This window comes from Poeciliopsis prolifica, unplaced genomic scaffold (genome assembly GCF_027474105.1).
Source record: "Poeciliopsis prolifica strain line A6 unplaced genomic scaffold, Auburn_PproV2 SCAFFOLD029, whole genome shotgun sequence".
NCBI classification, from domain to species: domain Eukaryota; kingdom Metazoa; phylum Chordata; class Actinopteri; order Cyprinodontiformes; family Poeciliidae; genus Poeciliopsis; species Poeciliopsis prolifica.
The window spans coordinates 5,643,240-5,669,143 of record NW_026562404.1 but is presented as its reverse complement, the minus strand read 5'-3'; the positions used below and the strand labels follow the sequence as shown (position 1 = coordinate 5,669,143).

The 25,904-nt window shown below is 40.8% G+C and overlaps 1 protein-coding gene across 2 annotated transcripts in view; it reads right to left on the bottom strand.

Annotated features, from left to right (window-relative positions):
- Positions 1-25,904, bottom strand: part of rarga (retinoic acid receptor gamma a) — a 56,945-nt gene that overhangs the window by 25,690 nt on the left and 5,351 nt on the right. The window contains exons 1-2 of one of the 2 annotated variants that reach the window (XM_055049468.1): positions 23,193-23,520; positions 14,052-14,373 (exon numbers count right to left, since the gene is read on the bottom strand). In XM_055049468.1, coding sequence (XP_054905443.1) covers positions 14,052-14,220 — 169 coding nt within the window. In that variant the 5' untranslated portion in view covers positions 14,221-14,373; positions 23,193-23,520. Of the gene's footprint in view, positions 1-14,051; positions 14,374-23,192; positions 23,521-25,904 lie in introns of those variants that run through there. The other variant, XM_055049469.1, reaches the window with a different exon arrangement.

Below are 25,904 nucleotides of genomic sequence, written 5' to 3'. Positions count from 1 at the left end.
TCTTCGTACAGCTGTCAGGTCATAAAAAGCAGGCTTTTATGACGACAAGAGCAAAAGCGTTTAGGTTGGATGACAAACTGCTTCCATCAGTGATGTTGCAGCTTTTTTTTTTTCTTTTTCTTCTTATTTTCTCATTCCTGCCTCTCAACTTTGAGCCCCTTCATTGATTGAGAGGCTAAAAGTTTGCCAGAAAAAAAAAAAAAAATTATATATATATATATATATATATATATATTACTACTGACCAATAACCTGCCTCTCCACAACCTGGAAGCTCATGTCAGGCATCATAGCAGCCAAGATAAGCAAACATATGGATAAACACATGAGCACGGCACAGAAGGGTATCGGTGTAAATAGCTGAGGAGCCAAACACCAACTCCTCGTAGACCACACAGTTGCCAGAGACGGCAAAACTCGACACACCAACCTGTGCATGGCTTGGATTGATAAAAGAAAGCCTATGACTCAATGCCACATACTTGGATCATTGAATGCTTAGAGATGTATAACATCAACAGGCCCTAAACTCCAGAGCAATAGAGGCCCAGATCTATCACACCAGACCAGGTGTAGGTTGTGCAAGGAGGCCCCTGAGACAGTCCAGCACATCACAGCAGGGTGCAAGATACTGGCAGGGAAAGCGTACATGGAACGACATAACCAAGTGGCAGGCATAGTGTACAGAAACATCTGTGCAGAATATGGACTGGAAACCCCGAAATCAAAGTGGGAAACACCCCCAAAGGTGGTGGAGAACGCCAGAGCTAAGTCCCTGTGGGACTTCCAGATCCAGACAGACAAAATGGTAATGGCGAACCAACCAGACATTGTCGTAGTGGACAAACAACAGAGGAAAGCCGTTGTGGTAGATGTAGCAATACCAAGCGACTGCAACATCAGGAAAAAGGAGCACGAGAAATACCAGGGTGTCAGGGAGGAACTGGAGAGAGCCTGGAAGATGAAGACCACAGTGGTGCCTGTGGTCATCGGGGCCCTCGGGGCAGTAACCCCCAAACTGGAGCAGTGGCTACAACAGATCCCAGGAACAACATCAGACATCTCACTCCAGAAATGTGCAGTCCTTGGCACAGCCAAGATACTGCAGGACCCTCAAGCTCCCAGGCCTCTGGTAGAGGACCTGGTATTTATTTATTTATTTTTTAATATATATAAGCCTTTTTTTTTCTGGGATGACTAACTCATGAGGGTTGCAATTAGAAGTGTTAATTTTGCAATAAGCTCTAATCATCTTCATCCTACAAATGCACATTTTGGTTGGGTTTGTGATTCTTACTGCTATTTTTTTTCCAGTGTTGGTTCCATGAAAGCATTAGGAAGTATCAGTATTTATCCTTCTGATTTCATATTATGTGCTGTCTGGTTGTTCAGTGTTGCTATTTATAAATGGTGTAATGAACACAATATTTATTTTAAATTTGATAGGTTTATTTTGACGCAGTATTTGTTTTTGTTGGGCTCTGATATTATTCTCTTTAAATGATTTGAATCACTTTTGATTGTTCTCGCTAGATCACAAAAACGCTGTGAGAAAATTTCGCGCCCATATCGCTCGTCCCCTCTGTCAACCAACTTACACAATTATTAAATATGCATCCTTTTCTCATCTATTCGTCTCCTTTCTGCCTTGCTTTTTTTTCTTGCTCAGCAGCTAATTTCATCCAGGATTCTGGGAACCCAAAACTGGATAATTCCCAGGTGCTCAAAAAGTTCTATGTAATAGATTTTTGGACTGGCGAGCTGCAACACTATCACTTTTTATCATGCACTCACACTAGAGACTCCTCTGTTTTGTGTTGGGTTTTTTTTTTTAGATTTATGGAGCCTTGTCAATTTCTGTGTTTTTTAACCTTTCTTTTGATGGTCTTTGAGGCGGTAACCGAGACAACGAGCCCCACAGGTTTCCATCTTATTGGCAACCAGCTACGAGCGGTGCAAGTCTTTCAGGGCTTTGGAGAGTTTGCAGAGCGAGTTCAGACATCTAATCTACACATGCTCCATACTGCTGCTGACCCAGGTTGTTCCCTGCTTCCCCCTCCCTCCCCCTCCTTCCTCCCCTTCCTTCCCCAGCCAGAGAGGTTGAACTCCAGAAGAAACCCCCACAGGGCCACTAACTCCCCCCACCCCCTCTTTCTCTCCCCAAAATCTGGCTCACAAGTCTCTCCATCTCTTTTTTCCTTTAATTCTTCGTTTGTTTTTTTTTCTTCTCTCTCTCTCCCCTTCTGTTTCTGCGAATGCTCTCCATTTCATCAAGTTCCCCACGGCCATTTTTTCCTGACTGCGTGATTTGTTTTAGTTGACAAAGTTCTCTGTATTCATTTCTGGTTTTTGGAAATATCTCATTTTCACCAACTGCCAAATAGCTGGTCATTTTGTGTTGGCTCCTACCCTCGAATGAGTTGAAAATGAGAAATTTTAACAAGAAAGCACTGAAAATCTTTTTTTTCAGCAGAACAGCATTTGCTTTTAATTTAGTTTCACAGAAAGGACAGCTGGACAAAGTCTGCATTTAGCTGCACGTGAGCAGCAGCCCAGGAAAATCAGGTTTACTACTGTCTCACACGCTGATGCAAATTACAGATAAGACATATACAACACATTGTTGCCACTTCCTCTGTATACAGCCATTCAGCTTCCAGCCAAACCGTAAAAAACTCAGTTTTGTGTGAGGTAATAAAAACGAGCCCCTGCTTTAAAGCAGCATAGCGACTTTGAAAGAGGAATGTAGGCATTTTTATTTATTTTTTTTAATTTGGCAAGCGTCCAGTGTGTGGACTTGCAGAAGCACATAACTGGAGACGGTGGGCTCAATTCCAACACGGTTGGACTGATAATATGCAAGAACCAGATTGCATTGACATTTACGAAAAGCCATATGCTTTGTCTGTTTTTACTAAACAGGAAAAATGCAGCCGAGGAAGTAGGTGCTGAACTAGTAAATATTTTTCTTCCAATGAAGATATTGACATAAGATTATCAACTAATGTGGGTAATGACTGCACATACAAATGCGTAAATGTGGAAAATAAAGAGCTTAAAAAGCCAAGACACACACTAAAACATGAACACATATAGAATGAAATCCCTCTCCTTAACAGGGCAAATTAATATGAGCTGATTCTGTCCTTTTTTAATGACCTTCAAAAAGACTTCACACGAGAGGCATGTCATGATGGATAAAAGAGGACTCTCTCAAACCTTTACAACCTTACTTTAGCCAGCCAAGCTCATGCTTTTGATTAAATATATAATAATCTACCAGACGTTACCGTGAGCATGGCTGTGGCTATGATGCAAAAGAGAAAAGACAGTAATTTTCCTGTAAACAAGCCACCTTGGTGCTCTCAATGAAATAATTTTTACAATGGAACAAAACATTTTTTGAGTAGTTTAAGAAGAATCAGGTGAACTTCAGAAAGGCAATGAATTGGAAAATGCAGGTTAAAAAGAAAAACCTTACAGTAGTGTGCACAACAACCAGATCCTCTATTCCTGTTCACTGCACAACACTTCACTGCTGAAGAAAAAGCTTTTGAAGCTTGTCGAAAAGTGGAGAAATGCAATCTGGTGAGATGAGAGAAAAGTTTCACTCTCTGGATGTCATTCCACATGGAATGTTTTGAACAGAAATGCCTTTGGACATTGCACTAAAAACCTTCCAACAGTGAAGTTTGGAGTTGACAAGATGGTTAAAATATAATGGAACTATTTTCCAGAAAATGGCACAGCCTGACGTCTTACAATTTAAGAATGAATGGAGAGAAGAAATAAAGATGCAAGAATGTCCCAGTCAATCATCTGATAAAAGTCCAGTTTTAAATCTATCCATGCAACTAGTTTGTTCAGACAGGAGATACCCTGAATCCAAAAAAAGCCTTTACTTTAGTGTTAAATAAATTTCAGTAAGTGTCTCTAGTATCCATTGACCAAGGATGGATGATTGATATCTATATGTTTTGATATGTTGGGTTGCTACCAATAAATAAATATATTACTAATATATTTACAGAGATAAACACTGTCATTTTTGATAAGGTACTTATTTCCTTTTACATTTTTTTGTCCACAACATTCAAAAAAGATAAAACTGAACTATAGCTGTTGAATTTTGCAATGACGATGTTGATTATGATAAAACCACATTTTTCTGACTATTTTCTTCCTTTTCTATCATCAGGACATCTCCACTCGTCTCTCTCAGCTTTGGAATCTTAATCACTTAGATTTAAATCAGCTTAGGATGGTGACAGTTCATTCAAATTGCCAAATAAATTATTGAAAAGGATCATTTTAAAAGCACGGAGCCAGACATATTAAACACAGTGCTTTTCGATTGCAACATATACAGACATTGATAGTGCAGCGACGATGACAAGTGAATATGTTGTGCTGCTTTAATCTAGTCCAAGTGTTCTTTTTTATTTTTACTTAATGTATAGCCTTCACATTGAGCATAAACACAGCAAAACCCCTTATCCAGTCATCAGCTTCATTCGCATCTATTTGTATAGAAAGTGTAATACTGCTGATAAAGAGAAAGAGAGAGAAGGGAAAGAGAGAGAGAAAGAGAGAGAGAGACAGACAGATAGACAGATAGAGAGCTCTAGTCTTATAAGCTGCCATGTTTGCCTCAGTTCACATGCTGGTCCCACCACAACGCTACTTTTCAGACAGCTATCAGCCTTGGCCATCTTTCAGAGAAGTATTTTCCACTCTTTCTCTGCTTCTATCTGCCTTGCCATGACCTTATGCTGCCCGCGTTTTTTTATTTGCAGAAGTGACAGATCTCATTGCTGTTCAGCCAAAGCTCCGCCACGGCATTTATATTGTTCCCATGGATTCACCCACCGCACCTTAAAAAACTCTTCGTTCTCGCCCTTGCACATTCACTTCATTGCGTTTGCTCTCAGAAGGCAATGAATATACCCCTCCCATTTTTAATAGTAGCCTCTTTATCTTCATCTGTCATCATATCTAAGAACACTCTGCTGCCTCTGGCTCACCAGTTATCCCCCCTTGCAGACTTTTCAAACCCGCAGGCGTGCATCAGACACACTGGAGTGTGCGCTCTGCCTTGACTCATGTAAAAGCTGCAAGACGTTTACAGAATTCAGGGAAAGTTGGCTCGAGATAGCACAGAAATAAAAGAAGCTAAAGAAAGTAAAGACAAATTTTAAAAAGCAAGGACATTTTAAATGAAAGGATTTGATTGGGTAAAGTCAGAGCAGCAAATGGTCAGTGCAAACTACATCTTTGTTTGTGGGAGAAGATGTGATAATATTCAACGGAGAATAAAAGCTGGCAGCAACATTGCGACCGACTATTTTTGCTAAGTCATTAAATTGTCATCAAAACTTTTTTTCATTCCATATGTGGACATTGATAGTTTTACTATCAGTGAAAAATAATTTTTCTCTAGTGGAAAACAGCAACACGTGAAACTCTGAAGCTCAACATTGAAAAAAGAAACTTAATGACACTCCATTGAAAACAAAAGCATTTCGAATAGACGTCAGTGGCATAAAAGAAAACAGCCAAAAGGACAATTGCTCTCTTTAGATTAAAATGTGCACAAAAACTTGTAAGAAGGAAAGAATGGTAAATGTCACCCTAAAATAGACAAAGACAAAATGACACACAAAGAAAATGATAAAATCATGTACTGTGCAACAAAATTCTTGAGAACTTGTCTTGCTCTCTTTTTCACAGACTAAATGGCCTTTTTAGATGAAATACTCAGAACTACATCTTATTAAAAACCTTTCAACGTTCAGTACTCTTTTTACTTTTTAGCAAGAGTTAAAATTATGCACAACCCACAATTTTTATTTATATTTATATTTTTTACATCTATATTTGTATTCTTTATTTATATAATTATATTTTATATAAAATGAAGAGCCTGCATAAAGTGCCATATTATAGCTATTAATGGTTTTCTGTAGAACTGGGCTAACATTATAAGACAGGGTGTTATGATTCAGTTGCTGTTAATTGTATCTGCTGCTTTTTTTGCTAGTGTTTGCTTTCAAATTTCTTCATAAGTTTTTTTATCAGAATCAGTTTCCCTGAATTGTCAGAAATAACACTGCCCACCATTTTCAGTCTTTTACGTCATTGACCAACAGCAGGCATTTCGATGCGGAAGTTCATTCTTTCAAACGGTCTGTGACATAAGCTTTGATGCACAAATATGGATGCTATTGTGACTCTCTCATTTTCTGTTGTATTCAAAACCACCACTTTTTCTGCAATGAGTTACACTCCTCAGGAAAAAAGAATTGAGATAGACAAATTAGACTTTAAAAAACGCAAACAAAAAATGGAAATGGGTCTTAGTCTTAAAGTGCCTGATTGGTGTATCTATATTCTTTATCCAAGTGTCAAAATGTTGCTTTTCCTACTCTTTATGTAAACATTCTCAAACGGATTTCAGGGGGGAAAAAAAAGATGTAGAGATGTCATCTTGACGCTGGTGGTTGTCCGGGGAGATGAAAGCAGGGCTGTCAGATGATGCTGAGCTGTTTATTAAAGACATTTCACTGATAGATCAGGGATGCATCCAAACAGCTCCACACATGCCGTCATCGTACAGCAACACACACTAACCCTGCAGCCGTAGCATTACTAATTTGCCATGTAGATCGTGTCACAGGAGCAGAAATCCCAGAGAGGAGTGGGAAAAGGAACAATGGTTTCTCTGATGAAGTGCTGGCACTAATAGCAGTCCAAACCAGAATCTAAGAGTATTATTTAGTCGGATTCGTTGGGTGAAAACAGATAACAAACTACTCAAATAAGGGGCAAACACTTAAAGCCATTTAGTAATAGAATAAGTTCAATTTTTAACAAATTGAACTACTTCTGTAGTTTTTTTATTAGACAAAGTTTCATTTAAGCTGACTTGGACTGTTCAAATAATTCAATTTGTGTTCAAATTGTGAGCTCCTAATAATGACACTATTAATGCAACTGACAAAAAAAGATGATTGATAAAGTATTTAGGAACGTAATCATTTTATTCTGTTCTTCAAATGCCATAAACATGGTGTTCTCAGAGTCAGTGGGTCAGATTTTGTTATTGGCTACAATAACTGAATTATTAAAAAAAAAAAAAAACTTTACTATGTTTTTACTAGGATGTCCACTGGCTGCCATGTCAGCGGTGTATATAAGTTTTGTCAACAGGGACATAGACGCTGGTCAGAGTTCGTGGGAAGTTTGATGCCCCTAAATACACCGCAATCGTGGAAGAAAACTTGTAAGAAGCTACAAAAGGCCTGCAGTTTATGCACAGGTTCATCCTCCACCAGCACAACAGTCATAAACACAGAGCGAGAGCTGCAGGAAGTGGAAGGGTTAAGACCTGGACTGCTCAAATCCAGTCCTCCAGGTGTGTTTGGAGCTGGCATGCTTTCAAAAGTTTCTGAATAGCATTGTACAGCCCTGGTTTTCATCAAAGCATCTTCATGTGTATGAATGGCCAAGTTAAAGTCCTAAACCTAAATCCAATTGAAGTCCAACTTGAGTGAGCACAAATATGACCCTGTAGATGTGTAAAACCCCAAAAGACTCACAGTTTTAACTGAGCCTGTCAAAATAATTAATATTTTTTGAAGAGCAATTTGGCTACAAGCCTAAGAATTCATTTTATCTCTGGTTTCAGTATTTAGGGTTTCAGGTATTTTGTATTTTTATTTATCTTCCTCTGAGGATTTTGTTGGCTCTAGCGGGCTGTATTTTTTGAAAGTAGGCTGACAGGAAAGAGGGGATGACACGGGGCAAATTTGGGTCGAACCCACGACGGCGGCGTCGAGAACTAAGGCCTCCATTCGTGGATTGAGCTAAACCCCTACACCACCACAGCACACCCTTCAGTATTACTTTTGGTTGTGTTTTATTTTGAATATTTAAAATGTGTTCCAGCGCAAGTGCGAAGTGTTCTTTAGAAAATTTTACTATAAAAAGTTTATTAGTCTTATTAAGTGAAAATGGCCTCACAACAACAATATTACAGTTTATTGCAATGACCTCTGGGACAATTTACCATCCAGCAAAATCTGTTAATTTTGCTGGATGGTTACTGACAGGCCTAGCTCTAACTGCAGAAGACAGTAAAGTATTGACTAAAGGTGGGCGAGTAAAAAATATATGCCTCAATTTTCAGATTTTTATCTGTATAGAAATTTAAAACATTTATTTTCATTTCACTTCAAAATGGTGCACTCCTGTGTGTTAATTTGTCATACAAAACAGCAATAAAATATATGAAAGTGTGACCCGATGCGAAAAAGTTGAAAGAGAGTGAATATCTTTGCAAGCTGCATCAGATGAATTTCACCTCGGTGTTATATTGTTATCTTATATGTTATTGTCTTCTGTGTTTATGGCCTTGTGATGTTTCCATTAAACTGGTCCCCTGGACTCAGATTGATTTTGCTCCCGAGCAAACAGGAAGGTGACTACTCATATCCAACCAGCTGCCTCTTTCTGTTTCAAAATAAACGTGTCATTCCTTGACAGTGTAAAGACGTTTCTACCTGCATGTGAGAAGTAGCAGAGCTGTGACCATATTTTTATTTCCATACATAAATCACTTTCTCTTCCATCTCCCAGTCTTTTTCCAAATATACACCTCGCCCACAGAACCACGGACATGTGCATTCAGACATAGCTTAGCCTACATCAACAAGAACTTCACCACCCCTGGTAGTGGCAGGCTGAAACCAAGCACTTAAGAAAATAAATAATGTGCTACAATGTGCTGTCTGTGCTCTGCTTTGCCTCTGAGGGAGAAGTCCTCCCATTTGTAGTCTCTCTCCGTCACCTAAGCATTTTCATGCAACAAATCCCATCAGAAAGAATCCTTCATACAAGTGTGAGTGTTACAAAATCACCACATGGAGATGATTATGCTGTGGTAAGGACTCTCCGCCTGCTTTTAGTTTGTGTTGTTTGCTCTTTGTGCACTACAACGACTTGTCCCCTCGCCTCCACCAGAGGCACAGCTGAGCCGCTTTCTGCACAGGTTTCAACAAGCTTTTCATTCCATTCTATTAATACGATCCTTTTTATTCCACTCCTCCGTCATTCACAACTGGACCTCTCATCTATGTTGTTGTTTGTTTGTTTTTTTATTTAGCGTAACCCGACAAATTACATTGTGAGGCGGAAAGTCAGAACTCTTTGAAGGGGTTGAGATTTTGGGCCAGGCCATATGAGCTGAGGGAAATGACCTGCTAACTTTTCAAAACATCCCTGTGGCTGACTTGGGGGGGGGGGGGGGGGGTGGGGGCTGAGCTCTCGCCATGATTGGCAAAAGCTTAAAGCGGTGTTTCAGGGCTCAGTGACGATGTTATCACACCGTAAGCTGCCTTAATGGACTCCCAACTGTTTGTGTGAAGGACTCTCGTAATGACAGGGATAAACTGATAACAGTCTCTGTTACAAACTGCACAAAGGAGCCGTCAGACCGTCTCACGGATGATGGAGCACATTCATTCAGATATATAGACGGCAGTGACGGAAATCACACCCACATGGTCACATGACTCATATTTCCTGGGCCATCTTCCTACTTTTAATGACATTGGGGCGGAAAAAAAAAATGGCGGCCAGTTCACTCCGTTCCTTCCAGCTTCGGTCTCTTCCCAGCTCTGTGCAGAACAGGTATTTCCAAAGACACTCCTGTGCCAAAACCGAGCGTCGTTACTGGAGGTGCCCCGACAGGTCGGCGCAGTAATGCACGCCTGACAAAGGTTGCCATCTGTCTCTTACTGACTTCAAATACAGAGCGCTGAAGCTGAGAAAGAAGATGGAACTCAGTATATTAAGCTCAGAAACCTCCGAGGGAGAAGTCCCATTCCACATGCAGGGCACCTTCCATGGAAGGTATTTCACAGGATAGCCTTCAGACAGGCCTGACAACAATGAGCAGGACTGTTAGGACAACTTTTCAAGAAAAAAAAAAAAGTGGAAGGAAAAGAAAAACAGAGTCTGGGGAATGTCCAGACCAAGTCCCTTTGTCTTCCCAGCAAGGCTTTAAGAGAGCTGGGAATGAGACTGCTGTCAGCAAAATGACTTGTAACATTCCTTGTCAAGAGATCCAGCAATGGGATGTTTTAAAAGCTGATAAAGTTTTCCACTGAGCTGCCACAATTTCAAGTGGAAACTATGATGGAGTGCTGAAGAGTTAAAGAGTTTTTGGAATTAATCTGTTTATTGAGAAAAGAAGCTTATATTAAAACATCGTAGTAAATCTGCACTGAAAGAATTTTTAATCATTGTCCCAATTACTGTAGAGCGCTTTACTAATATCCCTTTACGTTTTCACATTGACCAATTGAATTATTGTGTTTGTGTGGGACAGACGAACAGCTGCAAGTCTTTTGGGGTTATGTGGCCACCAGTTTTTAAACTGTTTTGTCTTTGCTGGCTCTATCAGGATTTCCCTGCATTAAGCTCCATCAATTTCCTCCATCCACTTTAACCAACTTTCTCATCCCTGCTAAAAAAAAAAAACTCAGACAGAAGGACACTGCCATGTTTTGTTGCGTTCAGCTTGATTTCCATTGTCAATTCAAAAAGTTTAGTTATAGTCTCCTCTAAACATGGTGCCTTCCGCCATATGTTTTTGCGGCTTTCTTTTAATAATGACTTTTGTTTTCCCAGGCTTCTTCTGGAGCCAGAGTCACGGAGTTTTCCACTAATATATGTCCTCTCAGTCCTGAGCTGTGGATTTCTGCAGCTCCTCCAGTTCATGACAGGACAACTGTATTCAGGAGGAGATTAAATTACTCACAATCGGTGTCGCCTAAATAACGAGATGACTTTTTAAAAGCAGTCTGTGGCACTGGGTTTTATTTTGAGGTGCCAGTGTATACATCTGTTTATAGGTTTGTTTGTGTTTATTTAAATAAAATGTTTAGGAAATCATTTTACCCTTTGTGGAAACATACTGGACTACCACATAAAAGTTTACAACACGACAAAATGCAAAACATTTCATCGTACGAATCCTTTTTGAAATCACAGCGGCAATCGGCAAAGGAACAACATACACATGTCTAATTATTAAAGTGATCACAGCTAAAAAAAAAAAAAAAAAGCAAAACGCGTATAGTTGAGCTGAGTTGAAGCTAGCTCTCACAGCAGTCTTTGGCTAGAGCCTTGTTTCAGCCCTGACAACGAGCTTCAACTAAATGCACCCCCTTTCACCCCTGAGAACGATTTCACTGCCAACATGGATGTGTCCGTACAAGCAGCCGCGTATGAAGAGCCAGTGCATGTGGTTGCCTGTGTCTGTTTGTGCTTTGATACTTGTTTTTGTTTTAACTCATGCCAGGGTTTAAAAAAAAAATAAAAAATCTAAAAAGAATCCATCTGTCAGTGCACTGGGATTTTCATTCTGTATCGGGAGTATGTTTCAAGTTTTTAGATGAAAGAAGTGCTGTGTGTGTGTGCGTGTGTGTGTGGGGGGAGGGGGGGTGCGTGTGTGTGTGTGTGTGTGCAGAAGAGAGTCTGTGGGAAGTTTGACTCTGATGCTCTGTTTGCCTGTGTGCATCTGTGTATTTTTCTTGCATGGCGTGTTCCTGGATTCCACCACACTGGGACATTACCCCCAGGTGCTCTCTCTCTTGCTCTCTCTCTTTCTCTTTCTCTCTCTCTCTTTCTGAAAATACCTTGAGGATTAGGTGGACAGCAGAGGTAAGGAGGAGGAGGTGGGGGTGAGGTGGTGATTGACGGCTGAAAAGCTGGAGAGGTGCTCAGGCATGCTGCGGTCGGGGCGAAAAGGGGACTGCATACATAGGCAGAGGGAGATTGGGGGGCGCCGGCGTAGGGGGTCAGGGGGTGCTCAGCTGTTGCCACCCACACCCATTATCACCCACCACCTCCTCAGTCAGGTCAGATTTCAAATAACTCATGCTCACCTTTAAATCAACATTCATTCTTTCTCTTCTCTTTCAGGCTTCCTTTCTCTCAAACTAGCAGCATGATTTGGTTCCCGTGCTGCACCAGTTTTGAACGAGGATCCACCCTTTCCCAGAATCCTGCTGTGAATTTCCGGTTTTAAAGACAAGCAGGTGGTTTCAACAACGAGCGACGTGTATCCACGTCGCTCGTCTAATCTGGGTTTGTTTGTTTTGTTTGTTTTGGGGTTGTTTGCATGTCACAAAAACACTCTGGATGCCCAACAATCTCCTCTTTGTGCTACTTTCCCCATACATCATTGCAGTTTGGCACTGCAGAGGACAGCAGCACCCCCTGTGGCCACAATGACAACTACAAGGGAGCCAAAATGAATGTGCTTTGAATACGGCGCCCTGATCACCTTTGCCTCTTCAAATAGGTTTGCGGTAAACTCTGTCTGAATAAAGAACTGCATTATGGCTCATTTTCAAATACTTGTTGTAGCTCATTATTCATCGCCTCACAAAGAAAGAATGTTGTTTTGTCTCATCTTTCAGACTTGTGGGTTGTCTGCCTTACACGCACCCATCTGCACACACATACACACACACGCACACATAGGAGAAACAGCCAGAGTGTGTGGTCATAACCGCATCATCTACAAGTACCATGCATATAAGGAAACCACAGGAGTAGAATAATCATTGTATTGATGAAAGCAGATGGGGGTTTTTCCTCATTCTTTTTCTACCACTCATCCTATATCACACTCTTACATTTTCCATTTTATCACAAAATTACACATAATGAAGTGCAATTTAAATAGTTGTATCAGTTCCACTTTCCAGTTTGCATCAGAAATGTAAGCTGATGGTAATTTACTGTGCCTTGTAAATGTATTTGTATTCCTAGGCATTTCTTACATTTTGTCATTTTTTAACAAATTTCCATGTATTTTAGTGAAATTTTATGTGATGGATAAAAAATATAAACTGTTGTGAAGCTGTAAAATGGACCAAAAAAAAAGAAATGCTTGGTTTTCAAATGTCATTAAAAGTAAAAAAAAAAAAAGAAAAAAGAAAAGAAATAAAACTACAACGCAGGTCCTGCAATTGCTGCAATTCCCCTATAGTTATTAATCTATAGGACAATAGTTTGTCACTTTTCTTTCAGAATTTCTTTCGGGGCACATCAAACTTTGTGCAAGTCTTTGCCTCCTTCTCTTTGCAGAATAGTACCAGCACTGTTAGACTGGATATAGACTGTCTGTAAACAGCGGTTTTAAAGTCATGCCACAAATGTTTGATTGGCTTTAGCTATGAACTTTGACAAGAACATGCTATGACATAAACCATTCCTTCACACTTCTGGTTGCGTTTTTAAAGTCCAACTTCATCCCAGTCTCTTTCAAACCCTCTAATTCCTCCATCAACTCTGACCAGCTTCCGTTTCTCCCCACAGCATGACGCTGACACCACCATGTTTCACTGGTGTTCGTTTTTCGCCACACAAAGAGCTTTGAAAAGCAGGCTAAATCATTCAACTGTTCTTTCATCTGACACCTTTCACACGTCTTGCTCTGACCTCCTCATGGCTTGTGGCAAACTGAAAATGACGACTTTGTGTACTCAGAGGCCAGGTCTGTGGAGTTTGTTGTAATAATTGTGATACAGGAGCTGTGGATTTCCACTTCTACTGCTGCTGAAGCTAATTTGAACATCTCACCTACTTCTGAGTAAACTTCTCTACCACTTTGTCCTTTCCCTGTCAATGTTCCTTGAGCTTCAAAATGCTATTTACTCACTAATGTCCTCTGGAAAACCTCCGGGGCCTTCTGAACAGTAGGCGGTTGCAATGTTTCAGATTTCATTGTGCTAATATTTTTGAAAAGCCATGTCTTTCCCTCTACTTCACAGTTATTTTCCTGTGGATGACATAAAATCTATATGAAATACATTAAAGGTTATGGTTGTGACATGATAATATGTGGGAAAATTCAAGGGTGTTCTAAAGATCACTTTCAAGGCCTTTCACTTTCCAGTGTTTGCACCTACACTTGAGACACAAGTGGCAAGTGAGAGCTAAGTTAAACCCACACATTGATGAAAAGAAAGACTTACAGAGAGCAGCCATCTCCTTTGGAAGGTCAGCCCCAAATCTTCCAAACAGGCTGCTGTTGGCGAGCAGGTCAAACGGGGAGTGGCTTCTCATGGAGTTGAAGGGAAAGGGGTAGACAGCAGGCGGGAAGCCGGTCAAGTGACCCACCTGCTGCTCCCTGTTGGTAGCCATGTTGACGGAGCACCCAGGGGTCCGTAGCAGGCCTCTGAGGCTCTTCTAACGCCCCTTAAAAAGAAAAAATCCTCCTCCGATCCAAAATCAGAGTCCTCCAAGAAAGCAGTGAAGTGCTGAGGTCCACTTCGAGGCACTTATTCAGTCAGCGTTCTGAGGAGGAGAGAGCAAAGATCTGTGTCACTTCTTAAAAAGAAACTCACACCATAAATCAGAGCAAGTGGTTCTAACTGGCATGAATCTAAGGATAAAATCTGTAGTTTATTTTAGCATCCATCTCCATTGTGGAACGTTTATCTGTAGCTTTAATGAAAGATGGCTGTGTAAAGTTTATACTAACAGGTATGATGAGAAGGGAAGTGGAAGGGAAGTGGAAGTTGGGAAGGATAGGATGTCCTGAACCATAACTGATAAAGACAAGCGAGGTAAATAAATGAGTTGACTTGGAGAGGAAAACTGGAGGGAAAAAATAAAAACTAGAACTGAGAGAGTGAATACGGAACAAAGAAGTTTGGAAAAGTTGTAACAAGGACGAGTAGGAAGGAGGGAGGGAGTAGGAATAAATAGGAATGAAAAAGAAAGAGAGAGAAAGCTCTTGTTCCTTTAGTCTTGAAGAGTTTCCAGACTTCTACAGTGATTCCCGGCTATGCCATATGATTTAAATCACCAGAACTCCACTATAAAGACCTCTTCTGTTTCTGCTGCCAGCCTAGCACAGCAGCCTGCCTCTTTGCCTCTTCCCCCCGGAGCAGAGGCCCAGACACGGGGTCCGGAGCATGAAGAGGGGAGGGGGAGAGGGGTCGATGGATGAGGAAAATGAGATCCACTGATTGCTAACCGATGCTGTCACTTCCAACTATCTTCCCTTCAAGTCGGGCTCCAATACCACAGAGTCATTTTGGCTCTGACCTCCTACAAGCTGCTCATCACTCTGACTGCTCGCAGTAGGCACACTCACACAAGGCTGCAGTTATGCCCCCACTGTTGACTTTTGGCGCAAGAAAAGAGGGGTGGGGGGGGGAAAACTGGAAAAAAAATTGTTTTCTTTATTTGCCTTTTGCTTCCTCAGAGTGATTCCATGAGTGGGTGGTGTGATCGGCTTGTTTTTTAAAATGTGGCTTTGAAAAAGAGCAGAGCCAAGGAATTTGGGACTTCTGTGGCTTGTGAATCTGGGAGAAAAGAGAGGGGAAAAAAAAAATCTTGGTAATGAATTCGGTATAAACAAAGAAAAGAGGGGAGGCAGTGGGGGGGAAGAAAAGATCTAAGGCTGAACTGGTGAACTGCTGAACTGAGTGAAAAAAAGAAGAAGAAAACCCACAGACGAACAGTGACGGGGTCTGGGCACTTGGGGGCACTAAGGGGTGGCGCCATGCTTGGGAAATAAAAAAAAAAAAGAAAAACCGGGAACGCTTTCCACATATGCAGCGCACACTTTCTGACACATACACATGCAATCAGGCACCCAAAAAAACTCCACACGTCATTTGTGTGCGAGAGCTTAAGCACAAAAACACACACAGACACACACACTCACACGCTTCTCACCCCATGCCTTTTTTTTTTTTTTTCCAAGGCTCTGGCTCCCACCCTGCCTCTCTTTCTGGCTCTCTCTCTTTCAACAGAGCCAGTTAATTACACCCTACTGCTGCAGGCAGCTTCAAACCACCACTAATTTAGAGTTCCATTACAGTAAACTGTTCCACATGTGCATCCAGGGCCCAGGCAGGCTCGGGTGGCCACGTTTCAGAAAGAAGCAGCCACCGACAGGCACCCACCCCCCTCATCCTCAATCCTGCCAACGCAGACTACCATCTTTCTTCTTCTCCTCTTTCTGGTTCTCTTGCTTCCCTGTTCATTACCAAAACCTGCTTGGATGACCTGCCTCAAAACCCCTCCATTTCTACCCCACTGCAGCTTATCCAACTTGCAGAACGATCCTATGCAAAGTTCCGTTTTGCTGCAAATGCAAAATTACGTCAGTAGAAGATTTCACAATGGGACTAATGGGAATAGAGGTACATACTAAAAAAAACAGCTGCCATCACCATACCACTATGCGTGAGTGTGTCTGGTGTGTGTCCAGCCTGGGTTTCCTTGGCTAGTGTTTGGCCTATTTGGATATCTCCTTCGTGAACTCAAAGCAGCACTCATAAAGGCAGCACAATACAAAGGACATAAAAGTCAACACACCCTTGTTAAAATGCCTGGTTTCTGTAATGTGTGATCATTTCAGAGCTTTTTCCACATTTAATTTTGTGGATCCAAACCATGTATTTGCTCTCCACATCTTTCTTCTCTAGATTCAAATAAATCAGGGAACAAACTGAAGTCTTTCATGGTAAAAATATTTTTAAAAAGGCTGAAAAATGTGTGTAGCCTTTATTGCAGCACTGAGTCTGTTTGGATGAGAGTCAATCAGCATGCTGCATCCTGACTTGGTAATGTTTCTAGTTTACTCTTTGAGTTCAACAATTGATATAACCACCTTCTGTACTGTGCACCCATCATTTTTGTTAATACTCTGAAGCAGTTTTTTTTTTTCATCTTCTTCTGGTGATGTCATTCTTTTGTTGATTGGGTGTATGTTTTGGGTCTTCGTTTTGCAGAAATATAAACTTCATCTTCGGCTTTCTAACACAAATTTCTGGGTTTTGTGCCAACACAGATTGGTATTTGGTATTGTTCAGATGTCCCTCCATCTTGAAAGGACACAGCTCCAATTTGAGCTGAATAACCCCCCTGTCCTGTCCAAAACCATGATGCTGCCACCACCATGCTTCACTGTAATTAATAGTGTTACCTTATAGAATTACGGCAAAAAAAAAAAAAGTCTTCCTTGTTTAAATCAGACCAATGCATCATTTTCTACATGCTACAAAATGTGAAACCTGTTTTGGCAAAGTTTTGCTAGGCTAGAGACTTTTTTTATTTTAAATAGAAAATCCTATGATGCCTGGATTTTTTTGATTTCCCGCTCCTGATATTTACCTTTAAATGATGCCATGCTTCCGATGCTTTGGACGATCTCTGTGGACCTCTGCAGCTTTTGACGTGAGGTCCACGTCAAAAGCTGTTGTCAAGACAACAGCATCATCTAGCTGTAGCTCAGCTTTTGTACTCTTTTTTTTCGAACCAATACAAGATACAACGAGATGAATGTTTATTTAACGCCAGCTTTTGTTAAAAGAAGCAAATGAACAAATGTCAATAAAACCATACTAGGACAACTGAGATGTATATGAGGGTAATCAGTTTTGAAAGATAGCTTAAAGAATCAGTTTATGTGTGCAATCTACGCAAAAAGGTTACTTTTTTCCTATTTATGTTTCAAAATTTCCCTTTAACAAGTTTGTTGTGCAGTTACATAAATACATGATAAATCTCATATCAAAGGTGGACAAAAAACTCAGAAGTTAATGAGACTTAACTTGGTCTCATTTGTGTAAACACAAAAAAAATTATTTTATTACATTAACAGGGTTGTGTAGACTTTTTTTATATCTGCTCTAAACTCTAGAGCAGGAGGAGAAGACAAAGTGATTCAAAAGTATTGATAGGGGAGATCACAGCAACAGGTGATGTCTCGAACATCTTATGATAAACAAGCTGGAGGAAGTGCCACCCAGTAAACCGCAGTGCCACTATACAGTTGAATTTAAAAAAAAAAAAAAAAAAAAAGCAAAGAATGAAAGTGAAAAAGGCTGGTACTGAAAAATAACGAGCTACAGCACACAGAGGCGACGTTTGAAAACAGAACACTGTGACTTTATGCCCTCCAAACACAATAATGAATTAATAAAAAGAGTTGGCGCCAGGGCTTTTTAATGAGTCACATCAGCTTGGCAGCTTTTTACAGAGCCATTTAAGTTTTATGTCGGGTCCTGTGGTTGGCTCATTTAGCTGGCCCGTCTGGGGCTATAAGGGGACAGGGGGAATTTGGAGTGACCTCATCCGCTGTAAGGCAGGGCCAAATGGGCATTGAGGGGCTCCACGTTCCCCCACAAGCCTCGGGGGCACAAAGGAGGCAGGCAGGCAAAAAAGTGCCATGGCCACTGTTGGGTGGGTTTGTTCCTGCGGGGACTTTCCATCCTTGCCTAAGAAGTTCACTTTAAATTTACTTTGCATGTTTGTGTAAATAGCAGTGTCAGACCTCACAGCAGCTCAACAGACTGAAGTAGACTTATTGGTTGCGCTTGAGATAATCCATCGATTTTTATCAGTGCATGACATCATGTGTCATTTAAAATGAACCCAATCAAGCAGGCAGGCAATTTGGAGGTAGGACTGCAAGACAGAACACGATCAGAATGAATAAGATTCTCTTGTTTGCTCAAGAGTTTGAATTTCAACACAAAAAAAAAAAGAGATGACGCAGAAAGAAAAATGATGCATGAGAGACGCACAGAGCAAGGGGAAAACAGTTCCCAGAGACTAAAAGTCTGTCAAACAAAGGATATGAAATCCTCAGCGAGCAAAACAGCAATTGTGCTTTAACCGTTGTGACAGCGCGAGGCCCCCTCGGGCAAAACGAAGAACTGGAGTCAAACATAACAAATAAATCACAGCATCTCAGGAAGCTCTGCATCACACCAACACCAAGGCAAGGCGCTTGCTTTTAGTCAGCGCATGAAACCGCAGGCGATTGCTCGGCGTATAGCAGCAGGATTAAAGGTGCCGTAACGTTCCCTGCTTTGTTTACATGTGCATGATTCATGCTCTCATCAAAGAGGAACGCCACACAATGGTGACTTTTAATCTTGGTTTCAGTGGATATTTATACAGATTCCCTGAAAGTCACTGCTACGTTTCTGACTGAGCACACAAGTTGTTTTTTTTTTTTCTGCCACGTTTCCAACTGAAACAGCAACAGAGTTTCTAAATGGAAAATAGGAAGAAAAAAAAACTGTCAAATTTGCACAGAGCAGCAACTCTAAAGCCTTACTAGAGGGGCTGAGCTGTAAATTCACTCCCTGAAGAAAGATGAACCGTGCCATGTATCCTGGCAGGGAAAGCACTGACTAGTTTTGTTCTTTTTTTTTTTTTCTGACAGAAAATTGAGCATGTTCTTTCAGCATCACGTCTTCCAACTGTCAACATCGACGAGTGATTTACGCTCAGAAACTTTGCGAAGGAAACGGCTTGAAACAGAGAAGGGTATGTTTAAGTTTGGTTTGCACATGAAGTCATGCTCGCCCAGCAGTTAAACAATGATTTCACAGTCCATGTGTCCTCCGAACTGAGCGGACACAGTTCTGGATTTTCCAACTGAGAGCATCATCGCAGACTGCAAAAAAAAAAAAAAAAAAAACAAGAAAGAAAAAGAGAAAAGGAGGGCCCACAAAGAATCATCACAGAGATTTATAAGAACCAGAGATTTACACAGAAATTAAAGTGTTCATACTGAAACATGATCACAAGAGCATTATCTGATCTGGTTGCTGGCGTCAGCAGTATTTTGGCAGTGAAAACAATATTGTCGTCGCTCATTATCTGATGCGAGAGCTGACAGCTTCCAGTCTCTCAACAGGCCAGGCTGCCTAATGGCTCCGGGTGAGACGAAGAGCGACAGACGGTCCAGCGTTTCCAAACAGACCTGCATTCCTTCAACTGAAACTTGTTTGACATCTGCCGCCTCCTAGCATCCCACAAACACATATTTGCTTATACCAACAACGAAAAGAGGCACCACCAGGAGACGATTTGTCTCACACAGGTGTTCTTTAGGAGTGCCACTCAGAGGTGTGATTATGCTATTTTTTTTTTTCTTGAAGTTTGTAAATCATTAAACTTGAATTGCCACTTTTTGGGGGGTTATTTTAGTTTTATGGAAAGAATGAGAAGTCATAAAACATTTTGTGATTTAATAAATTCGTCCAGGCAGCTTGTTCCTAAGATTTAGAGGTCACTGAAATACTTTGCGTTGAGGAAGGTATTTTTGTGTAAATCAAGGATGGCGTTACCTAATTGTAATAGTTAGGTATTGTCATGCTTGATTCAAAGTTTTATAAATTAATTGTTTTTAAAACTTTTCCAACAATTTCAAAGTTTTGTGCCAGGAAGGATCTGTTCTGTATTGCATTGTTATAAATCAATAAAAAAAAAAAAAGAAGATAATTTCTTGTAATGGCAACAAAGCATTTAACAACGTTTGCAAAGCTAAAAAAAACTCAGTATGATTGGGATTGTTACTTCTGCTGTCTGAGCTGTTTTTAACACTGTTGGTTCTATGACAGCGTCAATAAATGTCAATATATTTGATATCTGTTGAAAATGCACTGCATAGAGGTAACATTTAACCACCTACTGCTTTGGGATCCTCTGGACTTGATAAAACTCTGAACAATATTAGTCATTTACCATTTCACTAAATGTAACCATTGTAGCTTTATCCAGTCTACTGCCTTTATCTCTGAGGTTCTAATTGTTGTTATTTATATATATGTGTGTGTGTATATGTGTGTGTGTCACAGATCCCTAAAAGTGGTTGTATGCATGCAGGATACAGTGCTGCCCCACCCCAACTTGTTTTTGGAGGACTCAGCCAGTTGCCTGGCTGCTGAGAAGGCTCCAAGGCGATTTCACCTACAAAATTAAAAGATAAATTTAAGGTTTTGGAAACTAGTGGTAGCCAACTACAGTCTGGCTACCACAGCAAATAGCCTGACTAATAAACATCCATAAACAGTAGAACTTCAGAAAGAGATAGTACTTAATTTTTTTTTTTTTTTTTTGTTCCAGATATTCACTTAAACATACGCGTTAACATGAGTAATAATACTAAAGTCTTTATTTAGCCAGAGTGGTCTCACAGTCATGGTCAAGATGAATAAAAATAAATGTCACTTAAATTATTTTCAACTATTTATGGCTACTCCCTATCTAATAAATTCAAAATAATACTAAACCTGTTACAGTTAACATTAATATACTCGTAATAACCAGCAAGCTGTGTTATTTTAACAATGACTGCAATAATTGCTGCTTTTCTGAACGTCTCTTGAAGTGAAAATGTTTGATGTGACTAAATGTGTCATGCAGTAATTGCAGGGGGACTCACACTGGCGACTATGAAGGTGTTTCCCAGTTTGGCTCAATAAAAGGGGGAACAATCCTTTCCCTGTATGAAGCAGAGCATAATAGCTGGGTTTCACCACCATCTAGCCGCAGGAGTCAAAGCAGCCCGAGCAGGCCCAAAGACATACACACACACGCATGCATGCATGAAAGCACTACCTGCTCAACACCATTATCTCACACAAGTTTATATTTGTTTAAGTCCCTTTTAATGAGAGCTCGGAAGCAGGACAAAAATGTAAATCCTCGCCATCAGAATAGCACACCTGCAAAAATAGACAGAGGAAATGGTGTGCAGAAAGTTCCCCTGTTAATTATAGCGCAGTGGCAGTCGAACCCACCACCCCACCCCACAATTTCCACTGAAGATCACCTGGCTCGCCCCTCCCCCCTCTCTGCGCTCGTCCTTAATTGCAATAGAAATTCCAGAAAGAGACAGGTATCAACAACTCCCTGATTTACCGCTCGCTGAGCCACTTCACAAAGACAAGACTGTTGGCAGATTTTGCAACACAAACTGCTCCTTTACAGTTCCATGATTTGACAAGTTTTTGCAATGAAAGACACATCTCCCAATATGTATGCAGTGATGAAAAGAAATGATTATTTTAACAAGATTTTGTTTAAATCAGATCATTTGCATTAAGATAATTCAAAAACTATAATAAACATATCCACCAGCATTCTTCACAAACTACTCCATTCATAGTGACAATATGGTGACATAATCTATGCAATATATGAGAGGTGAATGCATGCACAGAGAAAGGCTTCTCTTGAGGACATAAGTTAAACTTAGAATAACACGAGCATGCACACATCTGGAATGTAAAACTCTCATTTAGTTTGACATGGAGGTGAAGCTGCAACGTGTTGGCAGTCTGTCCTCGAATAAGAGGACAGACTGGGGCAGGGACATTTCTGTGCCTCAGAGATGAACGCCTCTACTCTCATCCAGATGTCAGTGAAGGCCGACGTCGTTATCCCTGGTTTTCCAACAAAGATCCCTCGTGCCGGGTCACATCACTTAAACCCATACTTTGTGTCTCACATACGTCAGACCCCCCACCCCCCTGCCCCGTGGGGGACATAAGCATTGTATAGCAGGTGCAAAACTTGAAACAGCGGTCTGGCCATTGCCCAGTCGATTCAGGAGCAATAAATCAAAGCAACGGCTGAGGAAAGCTGCTCTGATGCCAAGTGCAGACACTCTACCTGTCATCCACGTGCAAGGCCGTAACAAGCAGAACCTGTTAATCGAGCGCACACGCCAGCATCATCAGATGATCTTCCTGCTCTGCTAGAGAGGTGTGAGAACACAACGCGTAAACTTTCAAGTAAACTGAGGCCAGAGCACCACACACCTCACTCCTCGCAGAAATCAGCCGGTGCCGTTTAAAAAACATGGAAAACAATGCTTTTCCTTGCCAAGTCTTCATATGCTACTTATAAAAAGGGGAGAGAAAAAAAATGGGTCGAGGAGTGGTGACTTCTCTGGCAAATACACATCAAACACATGCAAGCGTGTACACACTAACACATATGCTAATAATAAAGAGCTCCACAGGGCCCTGTGTAGCATTCACTAATAAGCACATATGCACACACGCACACACACACACACACACACACACACACACATGGTAGAGATGATCCTCACAGAAACTCGTGTCACGCTCACATTTGTGGAAAAAACAAGTTAGAAGAAAACAAACCGAAGCACAGAGAGCAAACAAAGGTGTGTGTTGATGACAGTTTAGGAAATCTGAACCTTGACTAATAATCCCAAACGCTTCATTTCTTCAGAAAAAAAAACATTATCCCAACAGCAATCAAATTCAAAACAAACAACGGCTTAATTTCTCAATTAATCTCAAACTTTTGTTTAAGTTACTCACAGGCTCTCGTACGAAAGTGATGGAGGTCACCAGAGGAAGTCGTTGGGGATAAAAAGAAGAGTCTGATGAGCAGCTTGAGCCAATGAAAGAGGGTGAAAAAGATGAGTGAACGTTCAACAACGTCCCTTCAGCGGCAAAGACAGACCGGCAGTGAGCCTCCAGCTCCGTCAAGCACTCCCCCTCCTGCTTTCTACTCCTCCTCCCTGCCTGAGTCGCTACCTCTTAAAATCACTCTTTCACTCCCCAAACACAGGGCCCACACTCACCGACTCTCTCACTAAGAAATAATTACAGTGTGATTCATAAAGGCTTCTTTCTTGGTCACGTGAATCTCTGCGCTTCAACTATACTGTTTTTTTTTTTTTTTGTGTGTGTGTTGTTTTTTTTCTCTTTTTTTTTTTTTTTTTTTCAAAAACCACAAAACGCCTGGAGGGAAGAAAAAAGCCCAGGGAGCTTAAGTTTCTGTTTTTAATTCTCTCTGCCTTCTTTGTCTCATGGTTGAATTATTCTTCCACATCTTGGCCAAGGAGCCGCTTTGCCTACAAATTGGTGCATGTTGAAACGCAGAGTCGGGTTTTGCTATTAGATCATTCTTGTTTCGTCAATAAGTGAAGTAAGCCAGGTTTATTAGGAGAGGAAGTTTTGCTATCCCAAACATTGCCGATCATCCACTTCATGCTGTTTTGATTTAGCTCACACACTGTTTTAATTGTGAAAGCCAAAAGGTTTGCTCTTCCAGAAACCTCTGTTATATTTTTTTTTGTACCTTTTGATGTCTTTAGAACCCTATTTTTAATAGCACTCCCCATGCAGGTACAAACTGGAGGCACTGCCTCTACAGAAACAAACTGAATCCATTAGAAATATGATATGTGACCAAGAAAAGAAAACAAGATTAAATGAAAAGCAGAATTTGGCTTTTAGACGCATGACATTTTTCAGCACACTCAACATTTGTTAACATCCTGCCAAGCCAATTTCCACGAGTCAAGATTATCTCCCAAAAAGTCACGCATCTGTGACTAAAACACATCGCCTCTTAAAGTGAAAGCAGCGACGCTGGCACCTCGGCAACAGGGAAGTCCCGCGTGAGGTGGCAGAGCCGTGCAGCCGCAGAAAGCAGCAGCGACGGATCTGGGTGTGCCCCTGAGCGTGCCCCCTCTCTTTTCATATGAGATCACATGTTTCAGATCTGTGCTTATGTGTTTGTGGTTCTGGGCGTGTGCCCTTGTTTTTCTTAACGTAATGTTTCTCAGCTTGTTTTTGTTATGGGGGGGAAGGGGGAGCACCTCAAACCTCAAAACTGGGAGGGGTAGGCACACCTTAACTGGCATCTTTCTGAGGCAAGCTTGGAGCACACACCTTACCAGTAAATTACAGTGAAGTCACTGTAAAACAAAAGGCTTGTACGAATCTTTAACAGAGCTGCAAGCTTTCAAATATAAGAACCCTTAACTGAAGCAAGGTGAGGGCAGAGTCATGCTGTGGAGTGTTTTAATGTCAGAGGCTCATGTGGATAGAAGGAGCCCTGGTATTTGCAGGGGTTAAGAGACCACAGCTAAATCCATAGCCATGAACACTTCAGAACTCTTCTAAAAATACTTACAGCTGGCAAATTTTATAGTTCAAACACCAAATTACACCTTAATTATACAGAGTAAACTTTGATTATCTAAAAAAAATGGTTACATAATTCAGGTTTTAAACACATAGACACAATTATGAGCATATATGACTCTAAATATTTCAAAAAGAAGTGAATACGTCACTAATGTCTCATAAGTGATACTAGGTAACTTAAGTTACCTAGTTATCTATTCTTGTACTATAAATAGGAATTGTTTGACAGAACTCATAGGAGTGACCAACACTCCAAACAATGGGAAAAGTTTAAATAACTTAGTTAAGGTATAAAAAGGAAGATTTGAGATTTATCCAAGTTGGAGAAATGCTTTGGAAACATTCTAAAGGGCTGCAAATCCCAAGATTACCACTCAGACTCAGCTATTTGGATTTGTCACCACTTTGTCCAGGTCAGGATCAAACACAAACAATCAAATCAGAATAGAGAAAACCGGTGAAGATGTCCAAGAACAATCCAAGAAGGACCAAGGTTCTACCCTGCCACGAAACTACTGGAACTCACAGCAGGTTTTACGCTGTTGCTCAGTAAGAAAGAAGTCCCTGCTCCAAAATCAACTCCTTCAAGTTTGACTCATATTTACACCTGTCCACATAGATAATATAAAAACCTTCTGGAGTAGAGTTATATAATTGGCTAGATGAGGATAAAGATCTTAAAGTTTAACACTTGGGCACAAGTCAGTGTTCTGACAAGACATTGACTTGTGCACATGAGAACCGGTTCTGGGGTAGATAAAGCAGGCCAACGTTAGGATTCTGGACAGGCCTTCCCAAAGTCAGACCTCAACCCTATTAAAAAGTGAGAATTATTCTTAAAAGCCAGGTCTGTGCCAGTAAACAGACCTGTTTCAATGAACTCCACTGATTTGACCTAGAAAGAGCTCAAATATGCAGTCTGACGTATAACAAAAGATTCCTGATGGTTACAAGAGGTGTGGAGTTTCTCTACAGTTGTTTAGGGACATATGACCAAATGAGTATATTGATGATTGATAAATAGATAAATACTTTATTTATCCACAGAAAAATTCAATATATCAAAGTAGCCCAAAAAGCACAAGAATAATA